Here is a 27,130-nt window from a genome sequence, read left to right as displayed (position 1 = left end):
TATAGATAAATTTAATAAATGATTAGTGTGTGAAATTAAAATTATCGAATCCATTTGTTAAGAAGAAAAAAATAATAATTTTCAAACCACCATTTTTCATCTTCTTTGCATTCAGAAGCATTTATATTCATAAAAATAACAGCATAAAAAATAAAACTTACGTTATGTTAATATCTATTTCTTCTGTTTTGTTGCCAACGTCGTAAGAACAATGAATTCCGATTGCTTTGTCCATCGCTGTAACAACATGATCGTTGCTTTGGATCACTAGAACATTTGAGAATTTGCCTTCTTCCTAGAATCAAATTATTGGTACTTTATAAATATCGGTACTTTATAAATATTTATATTTCATAAATATTGGTGCTTTATAAGTTTAATTTTTAAAAAAAAATTCTCTCAGAAGGTAAGAAACGTGTGACAAGGCATGAATTTTTTTTCGCAGAGTTCCTACTTATAGTACAACATTGTTCCAATAGATGGCGATGTAAATTTCTTTAATCTTACCTTCGATTGTGCTTTGTTAAAATTTAATAAAAAATTCATTCCGCGATTACAAAATGTGACTGTATCTAATAGCAAATGATTCTAAGATTTATATCCATTGAATAAAAATGAAAAACAAAATCCGGGATAATTATCTATGCTTTTCTTTGATTTGTGATTTGTGCAGTGCTATCTATTGAAAAAGATGTTCTAGGATAAAAAAATACACTATGTCTCTAGAATTTACTTCTCTTTTTAAAAAATTTCCATTTATTAATGTTTAAAAATTTTTGTCTTATTTAAAACATCCTGCATTTATATAGATAATTTATAGACTCACTTTACTAAATTTTTTTTCCCGCACAATTCGTTAAACGTGAACAGTTATACGTTTATACGTTATTTCATTTTTATGAATAAACTAATTTTATAAGGCCATAAATATGATGACTTAGAATAAATTACTTGAAACTAAAAAGTATGTGACATTTTTGCAAGTCAAAGATCATTTAAAATTGGTATAAATTAATTGTAACCAAAAAAAGAAGCTCATATAAGAAGTAACAAAAACAATAAAAAAAAATTATTTATCAAATGTAACCTAAAAATATATTAATATATATTCTAAAAATATAATGACTGCGGACCTAAAATATATCAATCATTAAAATTCAAACCATTTTAAAATATGTGTGACTTGTTTAGAATATTTTTACTATCATAACAAAAAAAAAATATAATATTTCCATAATTAATCCTTATTTAAATCATCTCAAGCTTAATGAATAGTAATTTATGGCTGCAGGGTAGAAATTAAATGACAGTTTTAAGAGCATAAACTAAAAAAAAGAAATAGTTTTTAATTTCATAAATGAACTTAAATTATTCAAATTATATACGAGAAAAAGTTATTCCCCTAAACAAAAGAAAAAATTGAATTTCTAAGATTCCGAAAGTACAACTATACCAGGTTGAGGAATTCAGAGAAACAAAAAACCCTAATATAATTTCAAAGAATTTTTTTTTCTATTTACTTTCCCTGGAGAACCCATATCTTGGTTTAATTCAATTTCCCGAGGAATGTTTTACTAAAAACAAATTTAGCATGCACAGTAAAATACAAAATACTTTATTATTTTAAAATTTTTGAAAAGACTCAGTGCTTCTAAATGACTTTTTGCATTCTTATTCAAAAGTAAATTACTTGCCACACATTTAAATGAAAATTTACGTCTTTTCAGAGACATTACATGTTTTCTTTTTTCTGCTAGCTTTTGGCTTTCTGCTACTGTAAAATAATTTCTTTCCCCACAAGAGACAAATGTTTACGCATTGCAGAGAGATTTTGAAACTGGTTTTGTAATAAAAATTGCACTTAGATGTATTTTGGACATTTTGGGAACTCCGGAATATCCTGCCTATTAAAGTACATGGACTGTCTTAGAATATTCAGACTTTAAAATGAGAAATGTTTCCTTAAATGCATACAATATGTTGTAACGTATATAGAAAGACTTATATTTCATGTAAGTTAAGGTTTTTAAATATTTCGTGGTATATTACGATACGCATGCAAGCAACTTAAATGTTCGTCCACTATGGATGCTTTAATAGTGTAACTCATTTGCTTAAAGTTATATTTTTAGGAATTATTGTACAAATAGCAAGGAAAAACGTCCTGAGTTCATTATTTAAATAGGCTGCGCAGAGTAAATGGAACTGTGCGGGGAAAAAAAATCTGGTAAAATTAAAAGTCGTGTATGGTTATGACATTCCTGGTACAAAATAATAAAAAGAAAACACAATTCTGGGTAATAAAGCCTATATATACGGTATTTAAATTCTGGCTTTCAAAATTATCTTTTTTATTACTGCACATTTAATAAAAAATACAAAACTGAAACGTAAATTTAATTGAATAATTGTTTTTTTTTACCACTGTCTAAAGAATCATGATAAAATCACCTAATTTTGCCATATTTCTTGAATTTTATCACATATTTTAATCCTATATTTTACGGTTAATTTAACCAAATCAATTATCAAATCGCTTCGGTAAAAATTATTGAACCTTTCGATGTCTCTATAGAGTCAGAAACACGGTAAATTTAACCAAATTTTGGTAGATTTGTCACTACTTTTTTTCTCAGTGTAACTCTAAGAGTCATTTTTAAATCAATATCAAAGAAAGCAATTTATATATATTCTTATTATTCTAATGTTTTCTAATAACCGAATAACTGGTTTTCATGCCATGCTCTAAAGCATCATGATAAAATTAACGAAATTCCCCACATTTATCAAATTTTAACAATTATTTTAAAGATATATTTTATTGTTTGTCTTACTAAAATTATTCCGAAAGTGCTTCAGTAGAAATTACCGAAATTTTTGGTGTTCCTACAGTGCCATAACCAGGGTAAATATTATGATATTCTGGTAGTTTAGACAAGACTTTTTCTTCATGTGATTTGTACATTAATGTTTTATTGAAAAGCTTGTAAAGTAAAGAAAAACAAAAAATCATGCAAATATACTTCGACTTCAATTGTGTACTAAGTAATTGTCATAGGCACAGAAGTAACTTTAATGTTTCGCAACTTTACTTTACATAATAAAACACGTTACGGTTTCAGTTAGTTTTGAATAGTAAAAATACTTCATAAACGAAACATCCTCCTTGCTTCATTAAGCAATATTACTCAGCTCAGATTACTTTAGCAAATTGAGCTTGAAATATTTTTTGTATCAAACATTTTGTCAACTCATAATAAGCAAGCGAGCAATTTTAAAATTTGACAACGATAAAATTTTTGATTATAAAACACACTTCAATTAAAGTTATATTTAAAGGTTTTACATGAGAAGTACCAGCACTTTCTGGGAGAAAAGCATTTGCAGTTTATTATACAAATATGTAACATAGAAGACTTAATGGAACTGTTTTGAGCATTAGTCAAATGTTTTGAAAAAGCGTGTAAAGTGGAGAAAAATCAAAATCTTAGCAAATATATCATAACATCTGTTTATTATCATCTTAGTATAGTCATACAATCAGCTTCAACTTTTCAGCTATAAACATATTAATAAAAAAATTGAAGATTAATTAATTAAACTGATAAATAAAGTATGTTTAAATGGAGGAAGATAGGTTTAAATAGTAAAACTAAATAATTGTTAAGTTTTATTGAGTTTCATTTAAAAGTTTTTAAGCTATTTTATTTAAATTGTAATAGATTTCACTATAAAGTTGTAAGGAGTTACATAAATGTAAAGGGTTTCTCCTTCGCACAGAAAGTATCATTGCACTTATTCTTTGTCTCAAACAGAATATTGAAACAAAATAAAGTAGTCAATTAAAATTATCTATACTATTGAAAAAATAAAAGAAGCAGCAAAAATAATGAAACAGATAAACAATGAGAAACGAAAAACTTTTTTTAATTAATAGAGATTAGAGATAAAATTAATTAATAGAAATAAACACTTGCTTTCATTTCAGCAATACTAATAAGTATAATTATTTTTTCAGCTCCTATTTGAAGTTTGAATGGTTCAAATACCCTTTTTATTTCCTTCTCCAACAGCGAACAATATTTTCTCCATTAATAGCTACTGCAAAAATTATCTTACACTTTTAAAAGTTTAATTAAATTATACTTCTATGATGACTAATTAAAGGAATAAATAAGATGAATAAAACAGCACAAACAAACACATTTTAATTTGAATATAAAACAGGGTTAAAACGTAAAATTATATGGTTGTGAATTTAGTCATGTTTAATTGTAGAGTTAAATTAGTGTGAAAGTTTTTCATAGTTTTACAAAATAAACTAAATCTATTGTATTTTAAGCCTGCATTATAAATTTTGAACTTTAATTGTAATAGTTTTATTTGTAAAATCATAATACTATGAAGTTGAAAAAAAAAAAGCTTTTTTCTATTGTATTTCATCATGAATTAAATATTCAAAATAAAATATCTATACGATTGAAAAATAAAGGAAGAAACAAAAATACTAAAACATATGAACAATCAGCAAAGAAAAACTTCTTTTGTTTAAAAATAATTAATAGAAATAATACACTTGCTTGCATTGCAGTAATACTGATGAGCATAATTATTTTTACTGCTTTTATGTAAAGTCTGAATTGATCATATTCCCTTTTTGTTTCCTTCTCATGAGCAGCTAAAATTAATTTTACAGCTTTTAAAATTATACTTCCAGGCTGATTAATAAAATAAATAAACGAGCAGATGTAGATAGCACAAACAAGCACGCTTCAATTTTAATTTAAAACTGTATTAAAACGTAAAATTATGTGGCAGGGAATTTAATAAATTTCATTGAGAAGTTAATTTTTTTTAAAATATTTTTATAGTTTTGCAAAATAAAACTAAAATCTATTGTAATTTAAATTTACGTTAGAATTGTTAACTGAAATTGTAATAGTTTTAACTATAAGACCGTAAAGTCTATAAAATTGAAAAGAATAAAAAAAGGTACGAAAGTTACAATTGTATTTCATCGCTTTTTAAACAAAATATTCAGAATCACCAAAAAAACTAAAAAAAACTATTAAAAGACGAACAAAGATCATAAAAAAAACCTTTTTGTTTAAAATTAATTAACAGAAATAAACACTTGCTTTCATTTCAGCAATATTAATGATCTGCCCTTTACGACTCAACTTTAAAACACGTGTTTCTTATTCTTCTTATATTCTCTCCACACTTTTTTAATTAATAGCAGCTGCAAAAATTAATCTTACAGTTTTTAAAAGCACCTTTAAAATTATACTGCAATGCCGTGTAACGAAAAAAAAACAAACCCAGCAGCATTAACAGTTAAGACTGATGAATAAAACAGCACAAACAAGCACGTTTTAATTGCGAAACAGAGCAGTTTTAATGAGCGAAAAATATCTTCTCTCCTTTCTCTCAAGATTTGCTAGCTTTTCAAGTATGCACGAAAGATGCGCGGGAGTATAATTTGTCCGGAGAATATGTTTTACGAACCAAAAATGTATAAATGAGGTAGCTTCGTTATTAAAAGCCAGAATGAGAAAGTGCTCCTTTTTGGACACTAAAAACCCAAAACTGCGGAAGTATTAAAAGTCCGGATGTTAAAAGTCTCCCTAGTGTGTACGGTTACTTAGGAAAAGGGCAAGTTTTTTTTCCCTTATAACCGAAGCATCTGCTCTACTTTGTTGATGTTTTAATTTTAACGGGAGCTCTTTTAAAAGCTTTCTCAAAAAGTCAGTTTTTTTTTATTATTTTTATAAAGATCTAGGGAACAGTTTGGTTGGTTAAACAGGGTATGATTGTAGGTAGAGTAATTATCATTGGATCCTCAGTTTAAAGTTGTATTTTTTATTTTTTTTATGAACTCAGTTCTTTGAGTATATTGATTTTTATGTTTATCTTAACTTCATAAATTTAATATTTTATTTTCATCCTTATTGAAAAATTAATACTTTTTGTTATAATGTTTAATTTGTATGAAATGTACACATGCAATACATAAGTTGAGTTAAAAATAAATTTCTCGCTTTTTTAATATAATATCATTAATCATAAATTTGTTGCAAATGATAACGGGAAAATATGAAATCTCCTCTTTTTGTTAACGAAAAATCCATTTTCTAATTCTTTTTGTTTAGTACGATTTATTAAATAAAATACTAAATATACTTTATTTACTCAAATAAAGACTAGTACTTTATGCGTTGCATTAAAAAATATAAACAATTACTTTTATATGGTTGAAAACATGCATGTAAATGCTATCAAACCACAATTGATGAGTAGAAGAGAAACACAAAAAATATCGATTTGTAATTTCACATATTTATGCTGCATACATATTTGAAAATTGTATCCAAAATGTATATAACTAAAACTTATTATGCAAGAAAAATGGGCCAATTTTTGCATATAATCAAGTATTAAATGAAAACCATTTCCCAAATTTAAAATAGCATTTGCTCAAAACAATATTTTCTCAGATTACCTCTAGTAAAATTATCTGATTTACTTATATTTTGCATTAATAGTTTTTAATTAATCAAATGCTAAACACTGAACTTAAAGGCTTGTTTCTTTGCTTAATATGCCAAGATTTTGATTTTGATTTGAAGAATTTGCTTAATATGCCAAGAAGTAATTTTTTGAACATACATGCATTAAATGAAATTTAAACTGTTAAATATAATTTTATTAAACTGTTAATAAAAACTATTGTTTATCATAACATAAATTATTGCTGAATTGGAATAAAAATTATCCAGTTATTGAGTCTGTTCACATTGTCAACCATCCGGGAATTTTTTATTTGTAATTTATTTATTTTTATTTAGCTAAATCAAAACTGTATGATGATTACATAGCTTAAGAGAGGTAAATTTTATTCGCATACGAAATACGATACACTACTACATATACGATAAACTGTAATAATATTATGTGAGTTACTCATGTTTTCGAGTAATAGCTTTCAGTTAAGGAAATGCTAAATATTGAACTTTAAAGGTTTCTTTGCTTAATTCGACAACATTTCGATGAAGCGCTTTTTTTCCCTCCTACGTTCCAACAATAGCCGACCAGGTGGCCGAGTGGTTAGCGTGCCTGACTGCGTAGCCGATGGTAGCGGGTTCGAATCCTGCTCAGGGCATGGATGTTTCTTTCTCTCTGTGTTCTATGTCCTTTGTGTGATTGTGTGAATGTGACCCGCCCTATAAACGGGTTTGTGGTTGCGTGACGTGAGCAACGCTGCTCCACCGCCGTGGCTTCGCCACAGGTGCCCACTGGGTCACGAGAAGAGAGTAGCACTTCTGGCATTAAGAGGCCGATGGGACAATACGTCCCAAGTGCCCACCATTAAAAAAAATTTTAAAAAATATTCCAACAATAACTGAAATTCATGGTGCTAAATATAGCATTAAGCTGTCGAGAAAAATATTGCTAATCGGATTATAAATTATTTCTAAATCGGAATAAAATTGATTTTGTTAACAGATATTTCAGAAAATATCTGGTGTTAACAGATATTTTTGAAAAATGTTACTTACATTGTCGACCATACCAGCATTTTTCAATAGTAATTTATTTTTGAGCTAATAAAAATTTAGTTAAAAATTTGGAACAATATCTTCTTAAGTATGCATGTTTGTAACGCGCTTTATTTATTTATTTGCAATAACTAAAACTGTATGATGATTAGATAGATCATGAGAGGTAACTTTGATTTGTCATCGAACTTAACTAATATACTAAAAATTTTATTAGCATTAAGTGAAAATTATTTATTATGCATTTACAACTTTAAAAAAAAATACGATGAGCAACAGTAAATGAATACAGCTCTAAATATACAACTCGCTGTTGGCCAGTATTCAGTAAACATATGTTAGTGTAAGTAAAGCATACTCGTAACAGCTCGGTGTGGGCCATGGGGTCATAGAGTTGAAGGCTCTACTATTTCGTGACAAACAGCATGATTGTAGCAATGTGCGCAGAGGCCGCCTTTACATCTCAGGCAGGCTGGTACCCATCGATCTGAAGCTGGGTAGGCTTTAAGTTGTCGCTGGGTATTGAATCGCAATTATTCACATTGACAGTTCAATACCTTTACCACCTATCCATCGCGGCTTTATATATTAGTTACTTTGAACAATATTGTTAAAACTTCTAAGTTTAATCTGAATTGATGAACTGATCGAGGGTATCAATTTCATCTAATTTCAAAAAGAGCAATAAACGTATTTTTTTTTAAAAAAAAGAACAAAAATTATAATGCAAAAAATTACGGTAAAAAGTACGGGCACTGAGGGTGCCGATACATTTACCGTAAAATCCATTTTTACCGGAACAGTGTTACGAAACAAAACATCTGATACATCGAAAATTTTACGGTGATAATTAACGTAAAACCATTTAACCACTCTAATTAACTAAGTATTATTGTAAAAACTACCATTTTAAGGAATAGAAATGGATTTTACGGTAAACATAATTTTAAATATGAATGCACCCGAATCGCCGGTACTTAATACAATAATTTGATCCGGAATACAGGCAGTATACAGGCAAATAAACCAAACTAATAAGACGGAACACTGAAGTGTTTTACTACCGAAGTTTAATCTAGAAGTTGAATTTGTATAAAACATTGCATTTTTATTATTTCAAAATCTTAATGATTATGCTCCATGTACTACACAAATATGGAGTTGTACGCTATAAGTATGTATATTACATGCATCTATACGAGGTTAAAAAATATTTTAACAGAAATTTTTAAAATAATATAAAAATGTATAATTTCTTATACGGTTATATTATTTTTCAAATAAGGAATTTATGTTAAGTTTAAGATAAATATTTTTTTAAATGTTTAAAAGCACGGCATGAGTATGTTAGAATAAAAGCACCATAAGAAAATATTTTCCTGTAAAGGAACTTGGTGTTTATAAAAATAGCTACAATCTTTAACATATTTTTGCATAAAAGATAGTATTTTAAAAGAATTTTAGCTTCAAGTAACTTTTTTTTTGTTGGCTTTATTCTTTAATAGAATTTGAAAAAATAACAAAGGATAAGTTTGTTTATTTTTTTGTAAAAGAAAGAGATGGATAATTTTCTATTTAAATATTTCCCTTTTTTATTGTCTCTTTCAGCTGTTTTAAAATGCAAATATTTTCTTTGTCTACCACTTTTTCCCTTTAAACTTAAAATGACCTGTCATAAACACTAATTCTATTGTTTTAATTTTTTTTCGTTATCGTATTTAGCCATAAGCAAAAGAAAAAACCAATTTTCACAGGTTTTATAAATTAAAATAAAGCGTGATATCTAAAAGAATTTTAGTTTAATGTGATAAATCAAATTTATTTGTTGCACCAGTAATAAAGAGTAATATTTTTATTTTTAAGCACTCATATAATTATAAGTATTAATTTATTGGAATATAGGCAGGTTTCATTGTTATCCAGAAAGACAAAAAAATAAATAATAAGTGGTATGAAACTAATATCATTTCCTGCTTGTTTACATGAGTAGTAAAATATTTGTGACTACCAAAACATGAGAACAGTTGTAACATACACTCTATAACAAAAAAATTGACGCACCAAGAAGCAATCATCCGATTGCTTTGAAATTTCGTATATATGAACGTTTTGAACAGATATGGCTGGAATGATGCCGACTGGGGACGTATAGTCTTTAGCGACGAATCCCGCTTCCAACTGTGTCCTGACGATCATCGAAGACGTGTTTGGAGACGCACAGGGCAGAGGGGGGATCCTACCTTCACTATTGCTCGCCACACAGGAACTCAACAAGGCATTATGGTCTGGGGTGCCATTTCCTTCGACAGCCGGATCCCTTTGGTCGTCATTAGAGGTACACTTACTGCACAGCGGTTCGTCAACGACATCCTAAGACCTGTTTTGCTACCGTTCCTTTTGCAGCTCCCTGTGCTAGTTTTTCAGCAGGACAATGCCAGACCACATACAGCACGTGTTGCTATGAACTGTCTGCAAGCTTGTCAAACTCATCCTTGGCCTGCCAGATCACCAGATCTCTCTCCTATCGAGCTTGTCTGGGATACGATGGGAAGGCGATTGCATCAGGCATGGAATGTTGATGACATCGTTCGACAATTGGATCAAATTTGTCAGGAAATATCGCAAGAAACCATCCGGGAGCTTTATCGGTCTATGCCACGCCGTGTGGCAGCTTGTATCCAGGCTAGAGGCGGGTCAACACCTTATTAAACTTGTTACTGTAACTCTGCAATAAATTATTCAATTGTTCTGAAATTTTAATCATTTACTATTCGGTACATTGTATTCCTATCCACCAATTTTCGTTTCAATCGGACAACTCCTTCTTGGTGCGTCGAGTTTTTTTGTTATAGAGTGTATTTATTTACAATTAGAAGTTCAAGAAATACGAATAATAAGGATCTAAAATATCAAATTTTTCGATACATTTGTTGTTTGAAGTTTTAAAAGAAATTAAGAAATCATCAAAACCTAAATAAATGTAGTACAGATATGTTTTGAGTTTGTAAATGAAGGAAATGGCTTCTAGCAATATTGAAGGGGGGGGCTTGGGTCAAAATAGGTTGAGAGCTACTGTTCTATACAGAATTAAATTCTAAATTTAAAAGCACCTACACAAACAGCGTTGAAATTTCAATTTAAAATTATATTCAGATGTTATAATACTTTTTCTTACCAATGTTAATTTTGACTTGGCGACAATTTATCTTTCTTATTTTTATTTAAATAAAAAGGTTTCGAACAGATTACTTAAAACACAAAAGAAAAACTATTTTCTTTCAGAAAGCTCTCAAAACAACTCCAAACCAAACGAGATGTAGTAACAGAGTATTTTCTAACAAAAAACCACTCTTCACGGAATTTTGTATCAGCAAACTTTAGTTGGAATATCTTTCTATGCAAATCACCTTCGAAAGAGAGAAAAAAAAAACAAGTTTGGATTTGTTTTGAATCGGCGACCTTTATTTTAAATTCTTTTTCGTTCAGTTTTCTTTTACTAACAAAGGTATATGGATGAAAACAAATTCTAACTTGCAAATGTATTTTGAGAAAGAATAAAAGTTTATAGATATGCAGACCGTTTCATCAAGTTACAAGTTTTTTATTTTTTATTTTCATTATAAAGTTCAAAATTAACTATTAAATAATCTTAGCAATGAGAAAAAGAGTTATGTTTAGAATTGGAAGTTTTTTTAATTTAATTCCATATTTAATTTAAGCTTTAGATTTTCTGAAATAACTGAAGTTAAAATATTTGCAATATGAATTAATTATTTAAATGAAAACAAAAATGTATATGTGTGATAAATATAGCGAAATAGTGAATAAAATAATATAGTAAAAATGAATATAGTGAAATGAATAAGTGAAAAACTGAACACAGTTCAAAATTTGTGATTAAGGTATCCAACTAGTTACAATTTATTTTTAAAAATTAGTATAAAATCTTATTTGTTACACTAGTTTATTTGTTCTATCATGCGTTAAAACTTTTTAAAATTATTTAAAATCTGAAGCTTTTGGAGCAAAATTAATTTCAGATTTGAAAACCCCACTCCCAAATTAGGCAAGATCAAACCCAAAATCACACCAAACCCACACCCAAATTAGATAAACGATTTGTACAGATGCAACAAAAAATTGTTCCTTAGGGTAATCAATCTTATTTATTAGAGTAATAATTTTTTAAAGATGATAAACAAGTGAAAAATCAATTTTAAATGCAACAAATATTTGAACTACTTTTATATAATATGTAAGGAATTTCAAACTTTGTTTTTCCTTCGTGTCTACGAATAATCCTTATTAACAAACTATTTTATTATACACTCATGTTCAATTATGTCCAGTTTTTAAATACACCTAGTATGCTATAATCAAATTTTCTCATTCGACAATTTTAGGCTAGGTCTATTTTTTACATGTCCTTTTCAATTTCTAGCAATAAAATTTAAGATTTTTCCAATTTTTTTGAAACATATATTAATATTGAAACTTTATTCTATTAAAGATACATTAGAGAGCGTTAGATTGAAATGTTCTAAACAAAGTCCTATAACTGCATCAAAATGACATGCTTTTATGAACTTTACACTTGTTAACTTTCTACGTGTAAAATAAGTAATGTCTTTAAAATTATTTTATTTTATCTGACTCTTACAAAAAGTAAAAAAAATTATGCATGAGAAGAAAATAAATATGTAAGCTGCAGAAAAATTAAGTTTTTATGTTTCAGCATTGTCTAAGCAATTTTTTATCTGTGTTTTCTGTCCGATGGCTAGAAAAGAATAAAATCATTGAAGCATATTTTCATCATTGTCTTTTAAAAAAATACTGCATCTTAATTTACGACAATCATCATAAATCAGCTTAACTTAAAATACTAAAAATCATTACGTTAGAAAACAAAAACGAAACCAATTCGTTAAAACATAATTATTGTCGGCAGCTCTATTATAAAATGTTTTAAGCAATTATTTTTTTCTGATTGCAACAAAGAAAATATAAAAAAGTTGAGATATACCTATTGTTCAGAAAAAAAATTAAAAGCTTTACAGTACTATTAATAAGAGTTTTCCAGTGTCTAATGTCCAGCTACTGACCTGTGTTTTCTTTCTGGACACATGAAATTAAAATAAAAAAATGAAAAGAAGAATTTCACTAAGAAATATTCAAAATTTAACATATTTCTCTTTCTTTTGTAAAAAAAAACTCAAATTTCAACCAGCTGAATTTCATAAATTGTAAAATTAATTGCAAGAAACTCTTAAAAACACAAAGGAATATCGCTATTATTGTCAGTTAAAAAATGCATTATCTAAATTACAATAATAATACCAATGCTAGAAATCGCTAACAATAAAAATAAGAACAAAAATCTAAACCAATTTATTAAAATATAATAATGGCCGGTAGCTCTCTTTATAACGGAAATTATCAAGATATAAAAATAACAATAAAAACTTCAGGAGTCACCGCGAAACGATTTGGCTATTTTTTATTGTGTTGGCGACCTTTTTGAAGGTGAAACATAAAATAATAGAAGCCAAGCCCTAACTCTTTTATTTTATGCCTCCGTAAAAGGACAATGTAAAGTTGTAGCTGAAATATATTCCGAGAATCTTCAATTCTTCTTCGGCCCTTACGGCATTATCCTTATATCCCAATTCCAACTCTAAATGCTACGAAATGTAATAAAACCTCATTTTAAAGCCTCGTAAATTGTATGAATTCCCTAAAGAAATGCCTGCTTTGAATCTCCTGGAACAGGATCCCGAAATTTCTGGGGAAAACAAATTTTTCGAGGTTTCTATGGCATTTGTCGTCATTTTAATGAATTCTAAAGTTTATTTTGCAACATTTCACAGCCTTATCGTTCTTATAACCAACTAGTTTTATCTGATTATATGTTACAGATCTTTATAACATCAAATAAATAACATCTCCCCTTTGGATTATTATACCCCTTATCTTTCTCACTGTTAGTTCGCACTTAAATTTCAAGTATATAGCAGTGGGAAATGCTCTGAATTTTAATGAAAGATATCTGGGCTGAAAATCATCTTTTTAGTGCTTTAATCTAAAACTGGTAGATATTTATTGTAAAAAAAAATCAAAGATGAAATAAAACTAAAAAAAAGCATACCAATTTTAAAAAATTATCTTCTTTTACACCATACTATAAAATAAAATTCATTAAGAAACGACATATTTTAACAATTGTTACAATTGTTAAAGTTTCTGTACATTCATTTTCATTCTATATCGAATGTACAGGAACTTAACAGTGGTTGAAGGATTATACAATCGATAGTACTCTCAGAGACTTTGTAATTGAATTCAAAGTAATTAAATTAAATTAAATTAAATTAAATATTTAATTCGGCAGGAAATTTAATTAATCACTGATAGTGAAGAAATATCAGAAAACACTACTTCGTATATAACCGTCAAAAGGTTGAGAACGAGATTATATCTTTACATGATTAAATAATTTTTAATTCAGTTAATTAATTAGTTTTTAATTTTTTATTACCATTTTTATAACTTTCGGAGTTTTTTGCTTATTTACGTCATAATACTCATATTAAGAGACATTGTGTACTTTGTATCTTCATACACACGCTTTATGAACTTTTTTTTAAAAATCGCATATACAATTAGTGCAGCAGTTATAAAATGACTTCTCTAGAGAATTTTGAAATATCAGTCGTAATTTTCTATTTTGATCCTCCATTTTAAGAAACAGATAGCCAGCACAAAATAACAGCTGTAACAAGTTTTTTTTCTCCATATGCATGATAAATATTAAGAGACATAAAATATTGCAGCACAATATTTAGCTCACTTTTAAATATTTTAGCACACTATTTAAAGTTTATCAATATTTACCTTATAATTTTTTATATACAATGCTTTACATGTTAAATTTTGAAATACTATATATACGATAGTGCAAGGCCGTAGCCAGGATATTTTTTCGGGGTGGGGGGGATATGGTAAGAAGCAAGGACAGTTTCTGACTTGAGTAGGGGAAAAACATTGTAACAAATATTGTTTATTCTGTTGCTTGCAAAAGTTAAACTAGTAATTAAAAAATATTACATAATAATTATTTTTCAATTAATATTACATAATAATTATAATCAATTTGTAAACAAAGTTTACAAAGACATGCGACGGATATTTGAAGAAAATTTTTCGATGACTTTTTTAGGACAAACCGGAATATCCCGAAATATGCTTAATAAAGTTAGTTAATAAAAGGTTTGATGCGACAGTTTTTGTTTTTCTTTTTACTGAGAGGCTCAAAGAAAGACTAAAAAGTTTGAATCCCAGAATTTCGGGGAGGGGGGGATTTGTCCCGACTGCCCCCCCCCCTCTGGCTACGGGCCTGCGATAGTGCAACCTTTAAATTATCTCAATATTTACCATGTCATCAATTTTTTTCTCATTCACTAATGTTTTGCATGGTTCATAATAAGATACTGTAAATATTAGAGGTCAATATTTCAAGTATCTCAATATTTAACACGAAATGTTTTACGTGATTAATATTGAGATACTTTAAATATTATAGCACCAGTATCTAAATATTTACCGCGAAATGTTTTACGTGATTAATATTGAGATACTTTAAATATTATAGCACCAGTATCTAAATATTTACCGCGAAATGTTTTACGTGTTAATATTGAGATACTTTAAATATTATAGCACCAGTATCTAAATATTTACCGCGAAATGTTTTACGTGATTAATATTGAGATACTTTAAATATTATAGCACCAGTATCTAAATATTTTTCATATTGTATATGCAAATTATTACACGATACATATTGAGAATCTTTAAATATTATAGGGAAATAGTTAAAGTATCTCAATATTTACCATGCAATGTCTTAAATAATAAATATTCAGATGTTTAAATATTATAGCACAAGAAACAATAGAGCGTACTTAATGATAACTCATAATAGCTGGTATGAGAAATTTTCAAATATGCCTCTCATTTGAAGTATCACTCAAACATCTGAAATAATTTATTTACACATTCATTACACTATGACATGTTCAAAAGTAAATAGTTGCATAAATACAGTTTTGTTAAAATTTACTTGCTAAAATTTCCGAGAATTAGCTACTTCACAGGGAAATTTACATCCCGAAATTTAGCAACCTACTATACCTGTTTAATAACCTACTAATTTTTACAGTGGTATTTATCTAATTAGAGTGATTCTGTGATTTTATGGTAATTATGACAAGAAATACAACGTTACTATATCATATTTTTTGTTCGCTAATATGGTCCAGTAAGAATAGATTTTACGATAAAAAATACCGGCACCCTGAGTGTTGTTGTTTCTTTTTTTTCTTTCTGTTATTTTTTACAATGCATGAAAAAGAGTATAATAAATAATCATGCGCGAAACTATCAATTCAGTAATATGTATCATCATAAAGATTAAAGGGATGAAAGTTTCTGATACACAATTGAGCAATATTGGAAAAAAAAAATTTCAAAGATTTTCAGCTTTGCATAAAGATTTGTACATGCATTGTATTACTAAATTACTCATCGATAACTGTAACGTTTATTAAATTACGAATCTCGGAAAATAAGTATTAAACTTGTGCTACACAATTGCTCATTGATCACTGACATGTTTTTAAAATTTCAAATCCTGGAAAATAAGTTTTTAATTGCATTATTTTACTAATTATTTAAGAAGATACGTTTTTGTTTTGAAGATACATTTTTTTTCTATAAGTTTTTTTCAATGAGAAATATGCTCTAGAAGCATGAGACGATATAAATTTCATATAATTGAACATTTCATTTTATTTAAATTCTCTTGTTTCACGTAAGTAAATTTCTATTTTAGTTTGAAAGCTAACGAAACACACGAAATGTTTTCTTATCACTAGTAATTAACAGAGTAAAACTTTTCTGTTACTTTAAATTGCTGGAATATATGTATTACGATACACAAAAAATGTTTTTTTATTTTAAAAAATAGCTAAATCATTATGCGTTAACCCCTGTTTAATTTAATTAGATAATGAAATCCACAAAAGTTATTCAAACAGTAGAATTGTTTGCATAAGGAAAGCATTGTATAAATTAATTAAAGTTCAATCGTTAAATATGTTTAACGAACAAAGCTAAGTAAACTAAATTTGACGTAATACCCTCGTTATTCAAATCAATATGAATTGATTGAATGTGCATCGTCTCATATTTATCAGGATTTCTCTATATGCTTTCAAGTGTCAAAGCTCACAATCATTAGTTTTCTCCTAAGCGCATATTAAGTATGAGTTTTAAGCCCAACATTACATTATTTAACGCAAATAAGTCTGACAAATTGCTTTCTTTCAGAAATCTTAAGATGTATCTTAATTCAAATAAAATACGCAAACTGCTTACGGCTAAATAATAATGCTTTTTGAACTTATCCAATGTCTACTGATGCAATTTCACGTCATACAAAAAGGTTTTTTCAAAAGTATTTGTTAGATAGTTCCGAAGAACCTAATTAATCTATGTAATTATGTATATTTAAAGATTTGTGTTTGAATTAGTTACTGTTCGTCGAACTTAAAAATGTTTATTTGAATTTAGTTTTTCTATTGCAGCAATTGACCCTTTCATGGTAACTGCACTAAGTTGTGCTTTACGTGAACAGCGTGCGAAAGGTTCTTGAGACAATAATAGTTCAAGAAAACATGGATCTTGTCTCTTGCATTAAAACCTTAAAATAAAGTACACATACATAATCGAATTACTGTTACTCTGCCCACTCTATTGTTTTTTCTCAAATGGAAAAGTTTTAAAATAGCATGATTTGATAGTAATAAGGTATGTGTTTGGACAAAAATTGAACAAATTACGCATAAGCAACATAAATATTTCATATTTATTTCCATATTTACTAACATTTAAAATATTCTTTTAAGAAATAAGAATAACAAGAAAATAAACAGAGTGTTCAAATATTCGCATTGAAATCTCTATAATTTGAATTTAAATTCATTATTATTATTATTATTATTATTATTATTATTATTCATTATAATTATTATTCTCTTCGCACTTATAAGAATTAAGCATTCTTCTCCGTATATTTATTCCTTTCTCACATAACTATTCCTTTATAAATTTGTTTTTCTAATTATGTGAAATGGAACAAAATCACCAGTTTAATTATTAAAATAACTCTAGAATTATGTGATTGACAAAAATGCCAAAACCAAATGTCAAATATATAGTTTCTTCGCTTTTTAGACAAAAATAATTTTCTCTAAATATTAGATATTTAAAAGCTCGTGCTTCTTTTAAAAAATCGTTTAGAGAGTGATTTATTATCCAAAATAAATATTACATTTATGATATTATCATTTGTGCAGAATTTTTATTTTTCTGCAGGTTTTACGTATAAAATTAATTCGAACTTTTTGCCTCTATCCTTTTAGTTTTATTCATGTTTCGACCACATAAATTCAATATTCTTGTCCTTTCGGGAAAAATTTTCAAATCAAAATGAATGAGCATGGGATTAATTATAAGCATATACAGGGAAAATTAATATTTATGCCCTGAAATTAAAAATTTTGTATTACCATTTTCTGCTATATATTTATAAATCTTCCTTTCCAACCTTAAAGTTTAGACATATTTTCATTAAAAATTTATTTAGATTCCGATTTTCGGGAAACTTTAAAATTTATATTTTTATAATTACGGAATAGTCCAACTCCGATTTATAAATTCGTTTGAAACTGAGTTTATTCCTTTAAAATTAAAATTGCATTTACATTTGATATAGAACTGTCATATTAAGTTAATGACAAAGTTAAAACAAAATTATATTTCTTTAGAAAACCAAATTAATTTCTTTTCAATAAATGAAAAAACTTCCATCACATTTTAATTTTTGAAATCGTATAAAAAGAAATCACGTCACATAAAGTTAGTGTTCACGACCAAGTTAAAACAAAGTAATACTACAAGATATAAACTTCTTTATAAAATCTAATTCATCTTTTGTGATTATTAAAAATATTTATTAAGTTCTATGAAATTGTGCAATAAAAAATCGAAATCGTTTATCATTACTGATTAAATTGTTATAATTTACAAATACAATTTTATATATAGAATGACAGTTTAGCTGCAAGTATATACTTAAGAAAATAAAATCTCATTTGTTTTGAATAAAAATGTGTCATACATATTAAATGAAGTTGCAAGAATAAAGCATATTTAACAAAAATACAGCATAATTCTATGAAAAACTGCAGTATATATTTCTAATTAATCAAAATCAAGCTTGCGATAGGCTTACGGAGTGTAAAATAAATTAAAGCTTCTTTAATTAAGGAAACAAATGAGTTAAGATAAACAAAACATGTTCGAGATTAATTTTTAGAAAATCTAGAATATTCTTTTATCAAATAAATTTATCCAAATACGTGAACTGTGAGAGAATAACAAGCTGTAAAATTTCCTACCACAGCCAAATACTTTCAAGAATTGTTTGAAATTTCCCGAATTGAAGCAAATGTATTTGTAGCGAAAACTAAAGGGATCTTTTGGGAGGGGGATAGTGTAGAGGCAGATAATTTTAATTAATCTTCTTCTTCAGTTTTCTATATTTCCTTTTGCCCTCATAGAGTTGATCCAGCAATAGAATAATTAATCAGCAACGCGTTAGAATCAGTAATACTCAACTTCGCTTGTGAACTGCCTGAATTAAATCCGAACGCATATCTTTTCGCAGCTGTAGAAAGTAGAAGGATTTGAATTGGAAATATAATGTGAATAGATTAAGTTATAATGATCTAGATCAGTAATAAAGACTGAATAGAAATCAGTAATAAAGACTGAATAGAAATTGTGTTTCAGAATTTTTACTTTCTTTTAAATTTTTACTTCATTAAAAAAGCTAACTTGGGAGAAAGATATTTTTTTAAACGAGGATTTTTATTTAAATTATTAATAAGTAGTAATTTCACGCAGACATCTTAGTATATTTCTGAATAAGAAGTGAGTATCTAAAAATAAATTCATTTTTAATTACTGTTTTAAAAATTCAAATCATGATTCATGAAATATTAATTGTAGTTTCAGAATTCTAAAAGGCCATTTTCAAACAACTTGTGCTTTCTGGGCATCGTATAGCATAGGTAATAATGAAGTATTGATCTAAAAAACAGCTATCTACAAATTGGAATTTAAAAAAACAATTTTCATTCAAAAGTTTAGAATTTCAAATTGGAAATGATCATATATAATTTAAAAAATAATTTTCCTTTTCTGAGAAAAGAAATAAGGGGTACCGTATACCTGATTATAGGGGTACTCTATACCTAATAAAGCTATCTTGTACCCGATACCCAGTTCTACCTTAATTTGTAGGACTTTCAAGAGCACTTATGTCAGATCAAAAGGTAATGATAATAGTTTATTGAAAATTCATTGAAACATTCATATGTCACATGAAATGTTTTTAGTCAGTCTGATTTCTTTTTAGAATAGAAATTAAATTTAGAATAATTTTTAGAATAGAATTGTAAAGGCTCTGTAGTTACATGAAATGTTGCTTTTTTGAAAATAGTATGATGTTCTTATAACTGTAGTGTGTTAGCAACAGCTACTTATGACTTGTAGTCAAGTATAGCCTATCTTTAGCCAGAACCTTATATGTTTGATCTGAAAAGGGAGAAAGGTCTCAGTTTTGAGAAAGTGAAAAGCGTCTGTTGTCTCATTTTTTTAAATATTTAAAAACTTACTCTAACATTTGGCTATTTTTTAAAAAAAGGTTAATCACTTTTAAAATATTCAAGTTATTTGTACATTCTAAAGAAAAGACAATTCTTCATACCAAAAGAGAATATATAGTTTAAAACTATAGCTTTGCTTCAATTTTAATGAACTTAAAATGTGACTTTTTTATTTTCTTTGGCTAAAAAGCTTTGAAACACCATGGCAAACATTAAATCATAAATCATTTTACAAGTTGAAATTATCATCTAATATGCACAATGTTTTCCTTATTTTTCCTCAAAAAGTGCTGCATGATTAATTTTTAAAAGCAAACCAAACATTCTGATTTAAAGAGATATTAATTATTTAATTTTACTTAACAGCTACGTACAATACATAATTAATGAAAAAACTAAAGTAATGTAAATATACTATGTAATATAATAATAATAAAGTAATGTAATATAATAGTATATAATATAATAGTAATAAAGTAAATATACTATATAATATAATAATAATGTAAATATAATAAAGTAAAATTATCCCTAAGAAATCTAATTTTATTTAGTATATTTAATTTCCTAAAGAATTTTTCCAAATATTTTACTTTATACGAAATTTTTTTTCATACAAATTTTAAAATTTTCTGTTGGAAGCTTAAGAAATTTCTTGAATTCATATTTAAATTCAGGTACTTCTAAAAAAAAAGTAGAGATAATAAATGAAACAACGACTAATATTGAATTCTATTGATAATAAAATTATATGCAAGGAATATTTATAATTTTCAACGTACTTTTTTCTGTTTAAGTAAAATTAACTTTTTTACTAATTTTAAAGGTTTCAGAATATCTTAAATAATAAATTTATAGGGAAAATTATCAGCAATACATAAGTTCATCAGGATTTATGTAATAAATGCATTTCCTGTGCATGAAAAAGGAATTTTGTGGCAGAAATATGTATGAAAATACAAGAAAATATTTGAAAAATTAATTTATAGACATATAAAAAGTTAAAAATGCTTAGTTTAATCTACTTTTTTCTAAAATAGAGTGGTTTTTTTAAAGAAAATATCCTGGAATTAAATATTTCAGTTCATTTTTTCTACTAATTTCATTTTGAAAAAAAAAATTTAAAATCTATCTACAAGGAGCGAATGCTAAAAAAGTTCATATAATACTATTATTTTCAAAGGACGAGTGCCTTACGAGTATTTAAAGTACGAATAATTTATATCCTTCAAGTCACGTGATCTATATTTTACAGGTGTTTTTTTTCGGAATTGACAGCGTAAGCAATCATATAGATAAAAATGTTATAAAAATTTAAAATATTTATTAATATGACAGGTTTTTTGGTGTCAGAAAGAAACAGTATACTCCCCAAAAAGGGTTCAATTTATATATATATATATATATACAGGGTCTTTATATTTAAAGTTCCACTTTGAAATGGCTATAAAAATAAAATTACCCGACCAAATGTCATCAAACTTGGTAAATGTCTATAAAAGATCATAAGATTTTAGTTCCCGCAAAAAAAAAAAAAAGTTCAAAAATTCACCTCTAGCGGAGAATGGCGTTGTATGCAATAGTGTTAAACAAATGTGAAATATGCAAATTTGTTTTACACGTCATGTGACTTTGCAGTTATAAAAGTGAGGTGCCTTGTCTAAGCTGTCAGTGTTCTGAGTCGACAATGTCTGTTACCATGCAAGACCGTGCTTTGCTCGTGAAATGTTACTATGAATGCGACAGCAATGAACGGAGGGCTTTGCGAAAGTTCCGTACTGTAAGAGGAAAACGCCGAGGTCCAATGACACCGCAAGGTTTACGGCAAATTTACGGTAAAAGACATGTAAAACAAATTTGCATATTTCACATTTGTTTAACACTATTGCATACAGCACCATTCTCCGCTGGAGGTGAATTTTTGAACTGTTTTTTTTTTTTTTTTTTTTTTTTTTTTTTGCGTGACCTAAAATTCCATGACCTCTTATAGACATTTACCATGTTTGATGACATTTGGTCGGGTAGTTTTATTTTTATAGCCATTTCAAAGTGGAACTTTAATTATAAAGACCCTGTATATATATATATATATATATATATATATATATATATATATATATATATATATATATATATATATATATATATATATATATATATATATATATATATATATATATATATATATATATATATATATATATATATATATATATATATATATATATACAATTAAAATGGTTTAACTTGGGTATAAAGTGCAAGTTAAAATGTATATTATAGAAATTTTTTCAAATGTTAAATTAAATAGTATCTTTACTATATTTATTGCTCACAAAAATTACGAATTGAATAAAAATTGAAATGAAAAGGGCTTAATTTTTTGATAAATAAATCCTAAGATAGTACAAAGATCTATATTTAGTTTTTTAAATAATATTGTTAAGGCAGTGGGAAACTAATAAACAGGGTAAAGTAAATATCAAAATCATAAAAGATTGTATAAATCGCTCGTTCTTATTTCTGTATAAGTACCACATGCCTCATAATCCAATGATAACTGTAAAGCTAATTCCAAGCTGAATATCTAAATTAGCTAAATACCAAATCCTAGAAGATAGCACAAATTGATCGTATTATATCTCCTTTTGAAACAGTTCTACAATCAGCATTTTGTACTGACTATGGTAAAGGTAATTGCAAGTGAAGTATTTATAAGATAAATACCTTGTCGTTAAAGATTACATCAAGATTGGTTAAGATTATATAAATTGAAGATTATATCAAGTTAACTCAAAGCTAAGTAGGTTGTTAGACAAATAATATGCAAGCGTAGACAATATAAGTTATTCGTATTGCTCCTAGCTCTGAAACAGTTCCATAAATAGCATTTTTTAATAACAATGGTAAAGTTAATTCCAAGGTAAGTACGAAATTAGATAAATTATATGCCAGCGAGAATTAAATCAGTTAATCGTATTGCTCTTTCCTCTGAAACAGTTCCTCGAACAGCATTTTTTTTGTAACAATGGTATGGTTAATTCCAAGTTAAGTACTTAGTTAGACAAATAGTATATCAGTGAAGATTATATCAGTTAATAGTATTATCCCCACCTCTGAAACAGTTCCACAAATAGCATTTTTTAATAACAATGGTAAGGTTAATTCCAAGTTAAGTAAACTTTGTTAGACAAATAATATATCACAGTAGGTAATATCAGTTAATCGTACTGCTCTTACCTCTGAAACAGTTCCACAGTCCGCATTTTGTAATGATATCGGTAAGGTAAACTCCAAGCTGTTATCAATATCGGTTGCACAAGTCATTGGTTTTCCTTTTGCGTAGACTTTTCCTTTAAATAGAGCATTTGTCTGAATGTGAGCCAGCATACGATCTTGCTTGCAATCCACGGACACTGAAAAATGACACATTTATGAGACATAAGAGAAATGTAAAATATATCATAATGGCTCACAATTATTTTTTGAACGTGCAGATGCAAAATAAATCTATAACCTGAAAGCCAAATTATTTAATCCGTGAGATTTCTTAAATTTGCAATGCAGAATGGCGAAAATAATTGACTATGGCTATAACCATATATAATCTTATATGTCATTTACTGGTAAGCAATCTAATATAATAATTAGCTTCTAACGTTACGAAATATAGTTAATAACAAGTACCCTTTAGTACAAAGCTAATTACTGGATGCTTGATAGTAATACAGTAATATGGCAATGAGCACTACATGAATTCGAAATTAGCTTTATTATCTCGTAAGTAATGAAACGTAAAGGACGTAAATTAAAAGCGAATATTAAGAGTATTCTTTATATATAATGGATTTTTTTTTTATTTTAGGAAAATAGTGCATAAATATCGCATGAACTAAGAAAAAAGATATAATCAAAACTACCAGAATGTGATAAAATTTATAGTGCTTCTGGCTCTAGGAATGCCAAAACTTCATCGATTTTTACAGCTGCGCTTCAGTAATGATTTTGGTAAAAGTATTATTATATACGTAATGTTTTTATAATGTACGATAAAACTTGGTAAATGTTTTAAAACTAAAATGTTATAATTTTACCATGATACCTTAGAGCATGGGATAAGAAACATTTAATCGGTTAAATTTACTTTACAGCTCTGTATTTTTTTACTAAAAGTGTGGTAATAAGAACTTGAATTTAAATACCAAAATTTTTGGCACCAGAATTATCATAGGGAGGGAAAAATTATCAAATGCAAGGTTCAAATACCGCCTATTTTGGTTTTATTAACCAGAATTGCAATTATGTTTGTCAGAAATGTAATAACTATGCAGTATGGAAATTTTAGTAGAATTTTTTCGCCGTGAGTTGCAACGAAAAACTAAAAAGTAAAAAGAAATATTTTAAGAAAGAAAAACTATTATATAATCTTTAAATATGACACAATGGTCTATTCTTTTTGCTTTAGCCAGTTAAAAAACTTTTAGTGTTAGTTATTATTTCAATTTAAAGAAAAAGTGAATTTACGGTATTTTAGAGGAAAAAAAGATGTTTGTATTGCACACATTAAAAATATTTCAAAATTATTTTAAGAGTATTATTCGTTTTACCCTGACTCGAAGTATCTAGTAATAGAACAAGTATAATAAATTCTATTTATTTATCGACAAATTTGAATTTGTTATTACCTACAGTTGAATCCAATGCTTAAATTATTATTTGTGCTTTGTTTAAAAAAATTTAGTAATTCATGTAGATAAATAATTTTAAAAAGAATTTTAGATAAATTTATTGAAGATTAATTAAAACAAGATTAATTAAGATTAATTAATTAAAACTAAATTAGAGGCTTATAAATATCTCAAAAATAATATATTTGGTATTTTTATATTTGATTTCTGGCTTCTAAAATCTATAAATAAGCATTTTTGCTCTGTTCAGTATTAACAAAACTCGATTAATTATGTATTGCCAATAAAATCTATATGATAATAAAAATATAAATAAATAATAAAAAGAAATACGCTACATTAAATGGAAAAAATCCCTGTTTTTCAACGCAAGAAAGTTTATAAAATATGTTTCATTGAAATCTACATTTTTATTGATAGTAGTAAAAAATGAAACAGTCTTGCACTGAAATTTTTATTTATCTGAGTTTTTTTTTTTTTTTTTTTTTTTTAATGTCGAGAAATCTTTGAAAACCACAATCACATCTAACACTTCCATAACTCTCCATTTATATATGAAAAAAGGGGAAAATTCTAAAAAGTTTCCCTTCAAACCAAATATTTATCCTGTTTTCCCTGCTCGAAATTCCCTAGAAAAATAGTCTTCACCATCAGAGTTCTGCAATTGATATGCTAATGCCTAAAGCTACCTACAGTTAGTCCTTTAAAGTTTTTAATCAAACATTTCAGCATCGCAGCTCCTCTTAAAACGAAAAAAAAAAACTAATTTAGATTTTTCCTCTATTTCTTTTTCGATTTTTCTCTCTTGATAGAAGTTTTCTTTAATAGTGTGGAAGGATTTGAGAAGTTGCTTTTGCTTCCGTAAAAACTTATTGAATTTTTTTTTTCTGATATAAAAAAAATATAATAATAAAACTGTAGCAGTAGCGGAAATTAGTTCTCCTGGCACATAAATTATCTTTTCAAAATTATTTTCTTTTTTTCAGTTTTTCTTTTTATCTCGCGAAAGTTTTGTGAAAGACACGAAAATTAAACATAATAAAGTTACAGCTATAACGGGAAGTTGTCAATCAATTTTATTGTTGAAAAGTAATTACAAAGAATATAATCAAAAAAATAACGAAAAATAATAATTTAATTTGAAAAATGAAATAGAATTAAAATTGTGATGACGATGATGTGTTTTGATGTGGTATAATTTTTTTAAACATTCCAGTCTAGCATATTGAATTTATGATAAATTAACTTAAAAATTTATGTTGTTAGAGGAAGTAGAATTAATGTATTTAAATGTGGTAAAACATTTTTAACTCTCAAGTCAAGCTTATTAAATTGTAAAATAAAAAAACTTCTTACTGATAATGAATGAGTTTTAAAGACAATGTGAATTTTTTTTTCTTATGTTAATGCAGGAAAATACAGGGGATTTAAAAATAAGAATTTTAATGATGCTTAAAATAAATTATTTAATCATATTTTAATTTTTTCTGAAAGAAAGCTAAAGAATATTATACTAAATTCGGCAGACATTATTTTCCCAGGATAAAAAACTTTTATCTCAATAAAAAGAAGGAGCACAGATTAGAAGCCTAAACCTAAAATTAATTCTGCTAAATTTCATGAACTTATCCTAATTGGAAAATATAATTAAAAAATATTTTACTTTTTTAATCTTTCTTCCCACTTTAGTTTGCAATATTCTGTATTTTGTATATGACATTTTGTCTAACCTTTTCCAATATCAGTGATATACATTATAATATTAGTTTTTACTTCAAAAAAACAATGTTGATCAAATTTAAGTACTCTAAATAACTTTTGTTTCATTTTTAAAACCCATCTTATTTAATGTGCGTTTCATTTCATAAAACATCTGATGAAAAATCGAAGCAAAAAACTCGGTTCGGTTAATTGCATTTTGCTTATGAAAGAAGAAAATTGATTCACGACTAGTTCAAACATTCGTTACCAGATTTGTCAACAGATGGCTAGGCTGTTTGGTAAAAACTTTCAAACAACATTTTTCATCATAAATAAGTAAATTAACACCATTTGCAATAACGCAGTGAGAAGACAAGCAGCTAGTCAGTGG

General features: G+C 27.0%; 1 protein-coding gene across 1 annotated transcript in view; it reads right to left on the bottom strand.

The window, feature by feature from the left end:
* Positions 1-27,130, bottom strand: part of LOC107443866 (uncharacterized) — a 243,719-nt gene that overhangs the window by 98,201 nt on the left and 118,388 nt on the right. Inside the window, exons 9-10 of the mRNA XM_016057873.4 lie at positions 23,591-23,766; positions 162-295 (exon numbers count right to left, since the gene is read on the bottom strand). Of these exons, the coding sequence (XP_015913359.2) occupies positions 162-295; positions 23,591-23,766 (310 nt within the window). The remainder of the gene's footprint in view (positions 1-161; positions 296-23,590; positions 23,767-27,130) is intronic.

The sequence above is a fragment of the Parasteatoda tepidariorum genome, chromosome 6 (assembly GCF_982258835.1).
Source record: "Parasteatoda tepidariorum strain Cologne lab strain chromosome 6, Ptep-v5.0, whole genome shotgun sequence".
Taxonomy (NCBI): Eukaryota; Metazoa; Arthropoda; class Arachnida; order Araneae; family Theridiidae; genus Parasteatoda; species Parasteatoda tepidariorum.
The sequence above is the reverse complement of the archived record's forward strand: the minus strand, read 5'-3'. Positions and strand labels throughout refer to the sequence as shown.